The sequence below is a fragment of the Xenopus laevis genome, chromosome 3S (genome assembly GCF_017654675.1).
Source record: "Xenopus laevis strain J_2021 chromosome 3S, Xenopus_laevis_v10.1, whole genome shotgun sequence".
NCBI classification, from domain to species: domain Eukaryota; kingdom Metazoa; phylum Chordata; class Amphibia; order Anura; family Pipidae; genus Xenopus; species Xenopus laevis.
In genome coordinates, this window is record NC_054376.1 from 30,990,723 (window position 1) to 31,005,262 (window position 14,540).

Consider the following 14,540-nt stretch of genomic DNA (forward strand, 5'->3'; position numbering starts at 1 on the left):
AAAATAAAAAAAAGTTTTAATGCCCCTAACGCTGGCTTTAGAGTAGGAGCAGTGGCATAACTAGAATGCACTGGGCCCACCTGCAAAAAAATTCTTCAGAGGGGCCCAGCACACTCCGATCCCCATTCTCCAGCCCACTTCTAGCATCTGCCCACTTCCTGCCCGGATTCCGCCAACTCCCACCCAGACTCCGCCCACTACCAGCCCCGTACTAAAGCGGTTGGCTTCCCCTGCCGCAGGTAAGAGAGGGAAGGGGGGTGTTCTTGTTGGCTATAGAGGAAGCAGACCCCACAGTCCTGGCCCCCCTTTTCCTTAGGCCCCCCCTGCAACTGCTTCCTCTATAGTTATGCCACTGAGTAGGGCAGACATGGTAGTTGCCTTTCAAACTTCACAAAGCCCTTTGGGGGAAATATGTTGAGATGAGCGAGTTTGAATCAGAAGGCTTTAACTTTCAATTATGTTTTCCTTAAATAGGCAGTAGATTATAAGGGTTCAACTCATTATGTGCCCTGACATTGCCCTCTCAACATAATTACACAAACACTATATGGCCAATATAATCTGAACACCTACAGTATAAGTCCAACATTTCTTTTTCAAAACCAAGGGTATTAATATGATGATCCTCCTTTTCCTCTATGCCAGCCTCTGCTCTTCTCTAAGGCTTTCCACTAAATGCTGGAACATTGTTGGTGGACCAACCAATGTTGGGCATCTGATTTGGTTGTTGATTGTCTCAACCTACTGCTATTCTGCTGGGATCAGTCAGGGTCTTGTGCAGGCTCTTCCACTTACATCTCAGCAAATAAACTCTGCATGGACCTTTGTGTGCGGGGGACGTTATTGTGCTAAAACAGGAAAGGGCTTTCCCCAAATTGATGATTTTCCTGCCAGGTGGGCAGATGATCAAACAAGATTTATCACTCCTATGGATGGGTTTCCACTGCTCCAGTAACCTTTACACTACTACAATCAAGAGTTGGGATTGTGTATGGTGATGTTAGACTTGTGTGCAGTTGCTCATCCATCAAAACCCACACTCCTGATCAATCATCAATTGAGTTATAAAGTTTTGAACTTGGCAGTTAGTGTTCCAAATGAGGATACACCTTCACAGGTGGAGTGTCCGGGTACTTTTGGCCATATGAATAGAAGCTGCCATATTTTGTGTCTCAGAATAGTCAAAAAGCGTCCCTAGTGGTTATAGGCATTTACATTCTTCTACTGAAGTCTGTGACCCGCTCAGATGTATTATTGTTGCTTTGCCGAGGAGGCGTCAGGCTTTTATATGTAGCGTCTAATGAAAGGAAATACACGCAGGATCAATGCTGGCAGCTGAATTTACAGTTTGAATGAAACTATTACTCCTCCTCACAAAGTCCCTGGAGACTACCACCTTTTATCATAAGGCCCTAGCTATTGGCCCTGGATAAAAGGAAACTGTAGCTGGTAATGCAGTTTATAGCACCCACACTACACTACTCATCTCAGATGAGGAACAGGCGTATGAAGATGTTGTAGTTTTGGTTTCTGAAGTGTGTTTGTCAGCAGGGATTAAAGCAGAAATAGTTTGTTTTTTCTGTGTAAGTTCAAAAACCAGAAGATTTTCCCCTCTAAGATAAGAGAGACCTTTCTGCTATGTGTATGGACATGTAAGAATCTATACCAGCACTTGTGTCCTCATGAGCATGTGCAAAATCGGAAGCACTCTAATCCTATAGTTGGCATCATTATGTGGCTGTGTGCGCCCCCTTCCCACTTCTGCCTTCAATAACATGCACTAAATGCCTGGTTATCAAGTTACCTTATAATTGTGGCCTTTGCTGCTTTGAACAATGCCCTTTTTATCTTCTTGACCTTCGTTTGATCTCCGCTTTTGAACCTTGCTGCCCGCCCTGACTTGTGCCTGTTTTGACAACGATTTACTGCTTGATCCTTTGATCCATTATTTTGGCTCTCTAGCCTCTCTGCACAGTGTCCTGTACTCTCTCCCAGGCCCCAGTTGCGTGGGTCTACATCAGGTCCAGACTGGCAATCTGTGGATTCCAGCAAATGCGTGATGCCAAAAACTGACAGTCACTATTTAGAGGGCTAGTGGGGGGCTGTTTGGGACTCTGTGTCCTTGAAATGCTCAAGGGCCCTTTTGGAATCCCAGTCTGGGCTGGTCTTCATCCAAACTGAATGTTCATATCTGACCTGACAGTACCGTAAGTCAACTGCAAGCAAATATTTTTCACTGTGCTAACAAAGTTAGGGCAAAATGCCATCTTTCATCATGATAAGTATTCCAAACACAAGCCATAATAACAATTGAGTGACTAAAGGACAAGAGATATGAATCTATATATTGAATACTAATCAGTTAAGAATCTTGGCCACCATATAAAGCCAAGAACAGTCCTCTGACCAAACTAAATAACCATTACATCTGCCTGGAAACTGGACCTCATTTATGGCTGGGTCATGCTTTCCCTAAAATAATGCTATAGCTCAAGGGCTGGCTCTACCAATATCAAAGTGCGGGAATCCAATGCTTCTAAAGAGAATATTTCAGCCTTTTTACTCCCATGACTGGTTTCAGACTCCATGCATTGTAGAGCACTCTGCTTCATATAAGTGCAACAACTTCATAGAAGCGCGTTGGACAGTAATTAAGACAGAATTTTCCGTTTCTTCAAAACAAGATTCCATGGTGACCGAGCTATACATTCCAGGAGACAACGCCCTGCTTCTAATATATGTTTCTACTGGCACTTCTTCTTGCCTGGAAGCTGCCAAAAAGTAAGGAATGCACCAATTTATATTGCAGACTTAGGGAAGGGCACGTGACTTGATTTGGCTTTCCAAGGAGCTTCTCAATTTGTAATGAATCATTTTCATATGCTGGAGCAGGCCCCAGCCATTATTAGGTACCTTTCACAAGTCTGGTTTAGGAAACACATTCACTTTAGCACAGTCACAATATATCCCATTGCCCTGAGAATTGCCATCTCTATCTAAGACAACTGGCTCCATCTGGGCCACTATTAGTCTATTTGGCCCACCGTGTACAGAGCTGGACCGAGTTCTTCCACTCATTGAAAGCAAGAAAATGCAAAGTGCGTAGCCCAATGCAAACGGAGAAAATAACTCGCTGTCTTCGCAACAAGTGTGTTTTTGTCCAGTAGAATTCTTAGGTGAGGTGTAGAGAGGAATATAGCAACTGCATCTACTTGTTTTCCAGCCATGCACCCAGGGATTCGGCAGTATCTCCGAGTATTAGGTTGTTCGGAAGGGTCACTTGCAGATGACTAAGAGACAAAAGCTGATTTTATTATACAGGCATGGGACCTGTTATCCAGAATCCACGGGATCTGGGGTTTTCCAGATAACGGATCTTTCTGTAATTTGGATCTTCATACCTTAAACCTACTAGAAAATCCTGTAAACAATAAATAAACCCAATAAGCTGGTTTTGCTTCCAATAAGGATTAATTATATCTTGGTTTGGATCAAGTACAATATAGTGCTTGATTGCTACAGAGAAAAATTAAATCAGTATTAAAAAAATGTATTATTTTATTATAATGGATACAAAAAGTTTGAAGTTCAGGATCATTGCTGCTATGAAGAAGCTAAAACTTCAGGCTGGTGCAAGGAGTTTCATATATAAATTATGGAATTTTTAGCCATATTCATTTTCAAGGTGTAGTTCTCCTTTAAAGTCTTGGGTTTACCCATGCCATTAAAGGGATACTGTCATGAGAAAACATGTTTTTTTCAAAACGCATCAGTTAATAGTGCTGCTCCAGCAGAATTCTGCACTGAAATTAATTTCTCAAAAGTGCAAACAGATTTTTTTAAATTCAATTTTGAAATCTGACATGGACCTAGACATATTGTCAGTTTCCCAGCTGCCCCCATTCATGTGACTTGCGCTTTGATAACCTTTAGTCACTTTTTACTGCTGTACTACAATAGTAAAAGCCAAATCCCACTGAGACTGATTCAGTTTCATTAAAGGTCATGTAAAGTCTAATATGGAATGAGGCTAGAAATGCTGTATTTTGTATACTAAATATAAACATGAACTTCCTGTACCACAAGCCTAATCAAACAAATAATTTATGCTTGTAACTTTGTTAAACATCTTTGCAAGACTAAAGACTGTGCACATGCTCAGTGTGGTCTGGGCTGCTTAGCGATCGTCATAAACAAAGCTGCTTGAGTTCTGCATGGCTGGGAAGTAAAGCGGGGGCTCCCCCTGCTGTTCATAAGTATGATTGTTTCCCTGCTCAGCAGTTAGGGACCATATGACAATTCCTATCCACAGCAGTAAATGAAGGGAGAATTTCACTGCATACAGTCAGGTTTCTTATAAAAATGGTACACATTTTTTAATTAAAGAATATTGGAGATAGGTTTCTTTTTCATTAAAGAAACTAAAAATGGGATTTCATTTTTTTGCCCTTTAAGTAGAAGAAATAACAGCCTACCAGAAAGTAGTTCCATCCTAAAGTGCAGGCACAAGTCACATGACTGGGGGCAGCTGGGAAACTAACAATATGTCTAGCCCCATGGCAGATTTCAAAATTGAATATAAAAAAATCTGTTTGCTCTTTTGAGAAATGGAGCAGCACTATTAACTGGTGCGTTTTTAATAAAACATGTTTTCCATGACAGTATACCTTTAAATTTTAGACCAGTGATCCCCAGCCAGTGGCTCCTGAGGAACATGTTTCTCAACAACCCCATGGATGTTGCTCCCAGTGGCCTCAAATCAGGTGCTTGTTTTTGATTTCCAGGCTTGGAGGCTGAAGGAAGTTTTGGTTGTATAAAAACCAGCTGTACTGCCAAACAGAGCCTCCTGTAGGCTGCCAGTCCATATAAGGGCTATCAAATAGCCAATCACAGCCATTATTTGGTACCCCAAGAACTCTTTTTACATTTGAATGTGGTTCATGGGTAAAAAAAGGTTGGTGACCCCTGTTTAGAGTTTGAGAAAAACATAAACCAATGACACAAGAAAGACTGTACACATTTGTTTTATTTTCACAGATTTCAGAGGTGCATTTTACAGTAAGTACTATACGTATCTTTGGTCCTCTGTAAACATCTCCTGTATCAGTAGGAGAACCTTGGCAGATCTATTAGCCATCTCATGGAAACAGAATAGGATCTACAGCAAGGATGCCCAACCTGAGTCCCTTTACTACTGATCCCAGCGTCCCTTAGCCTCAGCCATTGCAAGATGCTGGAACTTGTATCTAAGCAACAGGCACAGGGACACAGGTTGGACATCAACAATACATTTATATGAACTATTATTTTCATTACAAAATAGGAGGGAGGGAATTTGGGAATAACATCACATTTTTTCTTATACTTCAGAGTAGTACATTCTTAAGCCTTAAAAAGCCTTCATTTCCTACTATAAGGAGTCTGTCTGCCCAGAATTTACAGACAGAGAGAACACTAGCACAGAATATCCCAGGGCAGTAAGAGCCCAGCATTACTCCCTAAATTAACATTTTATTATTAAACAATGGTATCTTTAGTATATGCATCAGAGCATCCAACCTGTGGCCTGTTTCTAGCTGTTACTCAATTGTTACTTTCAGACTCCCCTTGAGGGAGTTGTCAACCAACTGAAAACAGCAGAATGAAAAGACCTGAGTTACATACTCTCCACCTAGACTGGGCCCCAGCCTTCCTGTAAGATAAGATCTTGCCTGGGCCCAGAGTTTCTGCTTTTTGGAAACTGGCAGATGAGTCAACTATAAATCCCACAAACAGAGCCTTAGGTTCTAGATTAAAGAAGAAACGTTAACCAGCCAGGAATTCCCGCATCAATTATATTGCACATTTCTACTGAATAATGGCTTTCCCAATAGGAGAAGAGAGGGTCTGTAACTGATACCCTAATAAGCATTTACTCAATTCTCTTTTTGAGTATAAAAGGTCCACATGCAGAGGTCAACAGACCAACGAGATTCTTCATTTTCTTTCATTAATACATAAAAATATCAGCCTTCCCACAGAGCAACCACTGGCCAACAGCCTTGATAATGAGCTCCACTTGGATGGGCTGCCACCACTTTCTAACCTCTCTCGATTGCCCTCAAGATGTGTGCCTTTAAGTTCACAATTTTACAAGCTCCAGCACAAACCGTTAAATGCTGTTAAAAAATAAATAAAGAGTATGATTATCAGAACACTGTCACAAAGTACACCCCAAAAAAAATCAACAAGATTATCATTTTCAAGCAGTAACAAGGCATAGTTATGGGGTTTAACCAACGTAGAACAGGATGGAGCACACGGTAGGCAGACGCTGCTGTAATTAAATCTTATTCAGTCACACCATGTTTCGAATCAGCGTAGATCCTTTTTCAAGTGAAATTTTCAAATTAGTTTTCACTTGAAAAAGGATCCATGGAGATCCGAAACATGGTGTGACTGAATAAAATTTAATTGCAACAGCGTCTGCCTACCGTGTGCTCCATCCTATTCTACATTGGTTAATTATATGCTGGTGTGACCCGATTGGAAAGAGAGTACTACACACAGGTGGAAAGAGTTGGACTAAACCTTTGCAGTATCTAGTTATGGGGTTTCACTAGAGCCTGCAGAGCACCTCAAGTCAAGTAGATATGATCGTGTAAGGCTTTTATAGCTCTGCAAGGACAATAAAAAAAAAAAAAGACGGCGGTCCAAACAGTCGTTACCCCCCTGTAAAGTCCAGCAGAGTTTCTTGTTTGAGGGATTAAATCAGGCTTTCCAGGAAATGTTCCTGAACTGATTGGAAACCCCCCTCTCAAGTTTCCACAGCATCTATGAAAATATGTTTGGTGCAATTGAATGTGCAATGACTGACAAGCAAAGCGGATGTATCTTAATATCAAACATCTGAGCTACATCTCCTAGCTTACCTAGCCAGCAGTGGATGATAGCAGCACACCAACTTGCCCTTAGCTACTTAAATTTAAAAAAAAGAATTGCCCTTGAACAGGAATTGGCAACCTGGGGCCCTGGAGCCTCTGAACTACAGCCCAACACTGTTCATGGATGCTGCAGTCCAACACAACTGAGAGGGCAACAGATTGGAATGCCTAGTCTAAAAGTATTTTCTGGAATGTAGTCAGAATGAGATGGGGGGGGATAAGATGTAGTAGCTGGTTTCAGCTCGGATTTTTAAACTGACAGCGACAATCTCACAATGCCAAAAGTGTAGAGCACAATAACAAAACCTATTAGCAGGTCCTTCATGTTAAATACATTAAAATACCTTCAATTCCCCAATGAACTTCAATGTCCAGTTAAAAATAAGAGCTTACTAGTTAAGCCTCATCATTGTTGAGCAAGCAGGATCCAAACAATAACGTATGTCCTCCACATCAGTTGAGTATGTGGCACAACAGGAAGGAGTTAGCGTTGGTTCTGGCATAGAGCCAGTTCAAATGAATAGAGATGAAAAGTGTACTACAATTGATATGCTCCAAGTCCGTCCACTGGAGAGACTGTGCTTCTGTATGTACAGGGTAAAAGTGAAGAGACAGGCAAGGAAGACTCAAAAACCAGGGAATGGGAAGGAAACATAAATACAACATGTAAAAACAGCATTTAGAAAAATAAATTGTACAAGTAAAAAGTGTCTTCTTGGGATTGGCAGAATCAAATCTACTCCACAGTCACAGACTTGGCCAAGTTCCTTGGACAATCCACCTGAAAAAGGAAAAGCAGAGTTAGACATTCCTCTCTGTCATACCATTTCCTATCATTCTATAGTGCATTTATCCAAGACCAATATTATATGTAGAAAGCAGATTCAGAGGATTCTTGTTACCATGAAGTGCAAAGATGGCTTTATGTTGGCCACATACTAAGCTTTACTGGAACAAATTTGCCAACCTTTGTACAATTGGTGTGTCTAAAGCCAGTAGACCAACTGCTCCGGAAAGGCACCTTCTTCCTTATCATCCAATCATTCAACTCACCTCGTAAAAGACTAGGGAAATGTTACCCTAATCTGTGAGCAAAAACGTTAAGATTCAATAATGATTTTTCAGCAAAGGCATGTTGGAAGATTCAGTCCAGAAGCAGCTAGTACTCAATTATACCTGAGACAACCTCAGGTAGCTCAACCTAGAACTTTGACAGCAAGCTTAAAGGGTCATGATTTTTATGATGTAGTTTTTATTTCTAAATGACACTGTTTATACTGCAAATAATTCACTCTACAATATAAAACTGTCATTCCTGAACCAGCAAGTGTATTTTTTTTTTAGTTATAATATTGGTGTGTAGGCAGCCATCTCAGGTCATTTTGCTTAGTCATGTGCTTTCAGAAAGAGTCAGCACTTTAGGATGGAACTGCTTTCTGGCAGACTGTTGTTTCTCCAACTTAATGTAACTGAATGTTTCACAGTGGGACCTGGATTTTTACTATTGAGTGCTGATCTACCAGGCAGCTGTTATCTTGTGTTAGGGAGCTGCTATCTGGTTACCTTCTCATTGTTCTGTTGTTAGGTTGCTGGGGGGGAAATAGAGGAGTGTGATTTCACTCCAACTTGCAGTACAGCAGTAAAGAGTGACTGAAGTTTATCAGAGCACAATTCACATGACTGGGGGCAGCTGGGAAACTGACAATATGTCTAGCCCCATGTCAGATTTCAAAATGAAATATAAAAAAATCTGTTTGCTCTTTTGAGAAATGGATTTCAGTACAGAATTCTGCTGGAGCAGCACTATTAACTGATGCGTTTTGGAAAAAAAACATTTTTCCCTTTAAGATACTTACATCGTATCCCCTCAGCACAGCGAGGTGGAAAGCGAGGAGCTGTAAAGGAATGACACTCAGAATTCCCTGCAGACAGTCCACAGTGTGAGGGACCTTTATTGTGCGCTTGATGGAGTTAATGGTTTCTGTGTCCTCTTTATCACAGATGACAACTGGACGGCCCTGGGAAATGCAAAAAGGTACAAGGTAACAATTAGTAGAGTTTGATTTGCGCAGGATAAAATAAATAAGCAGCAGGTTTACAAAAATATATTCAATTAAGGGAACCTAAATAGTGACCCTTTAGGGAAGGATCAAGGAATCCTGGGACGTTTAGTTTATGTTACTAAGCTGCACTTAAAGTTCCACTATTTTACAGAGCCTTTGCATGGTGTCAGTTATGTGTTTTTTCCATTTTGTAATGAATCTAAGTTCTCATTAACTACATGGATAATAGGTGGGACAGCTTGGAATACAGTTGCAGCCAGCACTAAGCCTGTTGATAGAATGACTTCAGTATCAGAGTTGTTCCAAGTACAGAGAGCCAGAATGACAGGGGACAGGGTTCTTACACATATATGAATGAATAAATCATGTGCTTATATAGATTATACAAATGATGCAATACGTTTGCTGCAGAGTTATGAACAGAAAGATACTGGGGTTAATTTATCAACACTGGGCAAATTTGCCCATGGGCAGTAACCCATGGCAACCAATCAAATTGCTGCATTCATTGTTTTACTTGCAGCTGGCTTTAAAAAGCCAACTGATAAGTTGCTATAGGCAACTGCCCATGGGCAAATTTGCCCAGTGTTGATAAATGAGGCCCACTCTTTCCAGCTTTCATCTTACCTGACGAGCCACCACTTGCTGCAGGGCATTCTGGCACTTGGTGTAGGAATGATCCCGCATGATGATCATGATGACTGGCATAAGCTTGTCTATCAGGGCCAATGGGCCATGCTTTAGCTCTCCTGCCAAGATCCCCTCTGAATGCATGTATGTGATCTCCTTAATTTTCTGTCAAGAAAAGGATGTAGAATATTGGTTAGACTGTAAGTCTTGGACATTGCTACAGCGGTTGGTTTCTCAGCTACAACCAGAAGGTCTATGACTTTGTGTGCACATGCTGAAAGCCAATTACTCTCCCACAGCAACAACTAGCAAACTCTTGTTTACATCAGGAGTGGTGGAAGGAGTTGCAACATGCTGCAACATGCTGCAACTTCAGACAATTCTAACCAGTCCCATTAAAACCACAGGGCCTCTGTTTTCTAAAAGTATAGTTTTCCCTCCATGGCTGAATGGAAATCCTCTATGGATGAAATTAAAAAATACGAGGAAATCAGAGCAATGAGGCAGGGAACCGTCCATAAATATAGGAAGATATGGGAATCCTATTAGTTACATGCCATATGAAAAACTAAAATAAGGGTTAACATAGACCTCAACAGTCCATATAAGAAGAATAAACGAAGTGACTCAATTATCTCTCCTCTCTCCTATTTTTCCCCCTTCGTCCCCCCCCTATGTATGAACTACCCAAGTTTCCCCTTCCCACCCCTCTAAACTGGGACCCATCCATATAGTCCTATAACCTACAGAGGAAGATGTATTGTTAGATCTAAAATGCATATTTACTGGTATTGTATGTGATACAATATACCTAGTAATTGTGTTAGGGATGTTGAACCCATATGCACCCTTCCCACCTTGCTTTCTGTATCCACCCCCTGTTTTACAGATAAAAAAAAATGAAGAAAGGTTTCCCTTTAAAAACCAGTCTGATTGCATCGAGCAGTAAGATTGAGTTGCAAAGGTGAAGAACATTTAGGCAAACACAGATATGTACACTAAGAGTTTGGCTTTCCATTTTAATATTGGCTTTCAAAAGGTACTATGAGATATGAAAGCTTGGAGGAAAAGGGCAGTCTGGGTGAGACCCTGCAGTAAATATCATTGCGGCTCAACATGGAAATTGAAGCCTGTTCACTTACCAAAGCTCCTTCCATGCAGGTTGCGTAGTGAAATCCACGGCCCATAATAAGGACAGATTTCTGCTGGTACAATTCAGATGCCAGCTTCTGAATCTCATCATCCAGGCTAAGCACTTCTTTAATGTTGTCTGTAGTACCAAATAGAAAAAAGATCAATAAAGTGAAGCTCTAACATGAAGAAGTCTTAGGGCAGTGGTTCCAAAACTGTGAGGAGCAGTGGCGGGGTAGGGGGTTTACGGCAGTTGGGAACCAGGCGTAACTAATGCATTTTACTCCAGCATTAAAGGAATTGTTCAGTATAAAAATAAAAACTGGGTAAATAGACGGTCTGTGCAAAATAACCAAATATTTCTAATATAGTTAGTTAGCCAAAACTGTAATGTATAAAGGCTGGGGTGACTGGATGTTTTACAACAAGGATTCCCGAGTCCCCAGCCTCTCCAATCAATTAGCTTGGTGTCCGGAAAAGAGGTCGGCACCTCTCCAACATACATGGAAGCGAAAGAATCACCAGACACTCAACAGCAAGTGAAGCGGGGCGGACCCCTGCGTGTTTATTCAAGTCTTGTGATGTAACGTTTCGGTGGCGGAACCCTTTGTCAGACATGACGAATAAACGTGCAGGGGTCCGCCCCGCTTCACTTGCTGTTGAGTGTCTGGTGATTCTTTGGCTTCCGTGACTGGATGTCTAACATAATAGCCAGAGCACTACTTCCTGCTTTTCAGCTCTCTTGGTTTCCACTAACTATATTAGAAACATTTTTTTACTTTGCACAGACTATGTATTTACCCAGTTTTTATTTTTACACTGAACTGTTCCTTTAAATCGACATTAAGTTTTTATTGTGTCAGCCTTATGAGTTATGCTGCTCATGTGAACTGGATGATGTAAAATTTTAGGATTTTACCTGGTAAGATTTTCAGGCCATTAATGATCTGCTTGCGTCTCTCCTGCATGGATATCCGATCATCACACATCATCAGGGCGAACATTATGAGGGATACAAACTGGCTAGTATAGGCCTGAGGAGATAAAGGTAAGAGTCATCAATTAGAACTGATGCAGAAATGAAACTTTAGAGCACCCTATATTGACGCAATTACAAAATACGTATAAAAATGTTGAAATGTGGAATGCGCATGGGGTATCCTTACCTTTGTACTGGCCACACCAATTTCAGGCCCAGCGTTGATATGTACCCCACAGTCTGTCTCTCGGGAGATGGAACTGCCCACAGTGTTTGTTACACCCACAGTCAGGGCACCCCTCTCTTTACAGTAGCGGAGGGCAAGCAGAGTATCGGCAGTCTCACCTGGGGAGAAAGAGAAAACCAATGACTATACTTGTTATTTATCCCTATGCCAACTACATTTAACATGCAACCTATTAAACAACATCCGTCTGCAGAAAAGAAAAGTTGCAACAGTAGTGCCAAGACAAATTCCATGTAGTAGAAATACACCATAGTCTCCAATGATTTTGATTACATAATCTATGGTTCAAATGTTATTTATTTTAACATACCCTCACCAGCATTCATATTCCCAGTGCTCTCGTATATTATATCTAACCATCAACCTTCCTACCTGATTGGCTGATAAAAAAGCACACGTCATCCCTAAAAACGGGTGTGTTCCTGTCCAAAAAGTCGCTAGCTAGTTCCACCATGACGGGCAGTTCTGTCAGCTCTTCCAGTATCTGGCGCGTCTGCAAAGAGGGAGATGCATTTTTAGAAAGGAATGTGGTTTAACTTATTGTCTTGCTTTGTTATAATGAATGCTATGTAATTACATATTTGTGGTACTGATCAACTTTTATTTCTTATTTGACTTTCCCAAGTGTCGGTGCACTTATAACAGCTTGATAGTTGTCCAAGATCTTATATGAAACTCATGTATTACATTCCTACAGAAATGCTTAAAGGGGATCTGTCACCCTAAGAAACAATTCCAAATTATTTTCTATCATGTTAGTAAAATAAACTTTACTTACACTATATTATTAAAATTTTGTTTTTTTCTCTCTTGGAATCACACTAAGCAGACAGCAGCCATTTTGTGGACACTGTTATTTAAATAAATTGTGTATCACCCCAAAATCTTGTGTAAGCATGAGAATGGGGAACCTAAATGCCCATACACAGTGTCCTACAGAATTATAGAGCCTGAGGAGGGATGGGCCAATGTAAGAAGTGCAGTGACATGTAGGAAGTGCTGAATGGAAAGTGAAAGTAATTGACTGCCCCACCTCTAAGCCTAAGGCATAGAGGTGGGGCAGATAATATTTGATTGACAGCTCAGATATTTACACCTTTATAACAGGTATGGATGTTTTAATGAAAACAATAATGTGTTTCATGTTTAATTTGCAAAGGACTTTCATTATGTTTTTATGTGTAGGTGACAGGTCCTCTTTAATACAATGGTTAGTGAAGAAAAGGAGATAACCGGATTGCAAAGACTCATTTTAAACTTAATGTTGTTTTGTGGAAGTACATAAAAATTAAGAAATATTTTTGGAATAGCAGTATCCCTTAAGTCTGCCGTTTGATAGAGTAAGCAGCTGAAATATTTAGAGCACAGTATGAATGAACCACAAAACAAAAAGTGATTGTTAATAATCAATATCTACCGAAAGTCTTAAAGAGGTGGTTCACATTTAGGTTAACTCTTAATATGTTATAGAATGGCCAATTCTAAGCAACTTTTGAATTGGTCTTTATTATTATTATTTTTTATAGATTCTGTATTATTTGCCTACATTGTATGGCTTTTTCCAGCTTTTAAATGGGGGTCATTGACCCCATCTAAAACAAATGCTACAAATGTATTGTTATTGCTACTTTTATTACTCTCCTATTCATATTCCAGTCTCTTATTCAAATGGTTGCATGTTTGCTAGGGTAATTAGGACCTTAGCAACCAGATTGCTGAAATGGCAAACTAGAGAGCTGCTGAATAAAAGCTAAATAACTCAAAAAAAACCCCCAGAAATAATAAAAATAATTACAAGTTAATTCAAAGGCGAACAGCCCCTTTAAATCCGAATTAGTTGTATCGCACAGAATTATCTTTGGAAACCATAATCAGCTCTCCGAGTTTATTTAAAGAGAGGAAGTTGGCGAGCGTGTGGGAGATAGCAAGCGTGTTAGGCTTTGGGTAAGCATGCAGCCGTGTGCGGGAATTAGTCAATGTCTGAAGCAGCAGGCAATGTAATTAATAAGTGTATGAGGAAATGAGCAGCTGACACAAGTGAATCTTTTATGCTAGAATTATCCAGTCTCATAGGGTAGACAGATTATATTTGTTTATTGAGCTAATTTTCAATTTTATATAAACCTGCCATAGTACATGCTAAACCTGCTTCAAAAGGGGTCACAACACTCAAACTTACAGCAACTCCAGCGTGGTAACTAGTTCCGCAGGCAATAAGAATCAGACGTCGACATCTCTGGATTTCTTTAATGTGATCCTTAAGTCCTCCCAGATTCACTGAAAAAGAGGGACTCTGTGTCACTAATAGACGACAAGTATTTATTTATATACCCTGTACTGACTAGACAGGACAAGCATTGGTAATGTCCACTCTGTTTTAAGGCTATGTCACTGGTAGTAGTTCTTTAGTTCTGCTAATTACTGCACTGTATGTTCACCCCAGCACAACAAATGTTAGGACATTATCCTGGAAGCTGTGTGGAGGCCTAGAAGATTGCTCCAAAGCTTGCAGTGTTTTACAAACAGGATTGTCCACCTGGACCACCATAAAATATGACAAAAGTCAC

General features: G+C 40.4%; 1 protein-coding gene across 1 annotated transcript in view; it reads right to left on the reverse strand.

Moving 5' to 3' along the window:
* Positions 1-5,008: 5,008 nt before the first annotated feature.
* Positions 5,009-14,540, reverse strand: part of gfpt1.S (glutamine--fructose-6-phosphate transaminase 1 S homeolog) — a 33,824-nt gene continuing 24,292 nt past the window's right edge. The window contains exons 12-19 of the mRNA XM_041588158.1: positions 14,153-14,250; positions 12,346-12,466; positions 11,914-12,071; positions 11,667-11,781; positions 10,759-10,886; positions 9,614-9,781; positions 8,780-8,941; positions 5,009-7,704 (exon numbers count right to left, since the gene is read on the reverse strand). Coding sequence (XP_041444092.1) covers positions 7,660-7,704; positions 8,780-8,941; positions 9,614-9,781; positions 10,759-10,886; positions 11,667-11,781; positions 11,914-12,071; positions 12,346-12,466; positions 14,153-14,250 — 995 coding nt within the window. The 3' untranslated portion in view covers positions 5,009-7,659. The remainder of the gene's footprint in view (positions 7,705-8,779; positions 8,942-9,613; positions 9,782-10,758; positions 10,887-11,666; positions 11,782-11,913; positions 12,072-12,345; positions 12,467-14,152; positions 14,251-14,540) is intronic.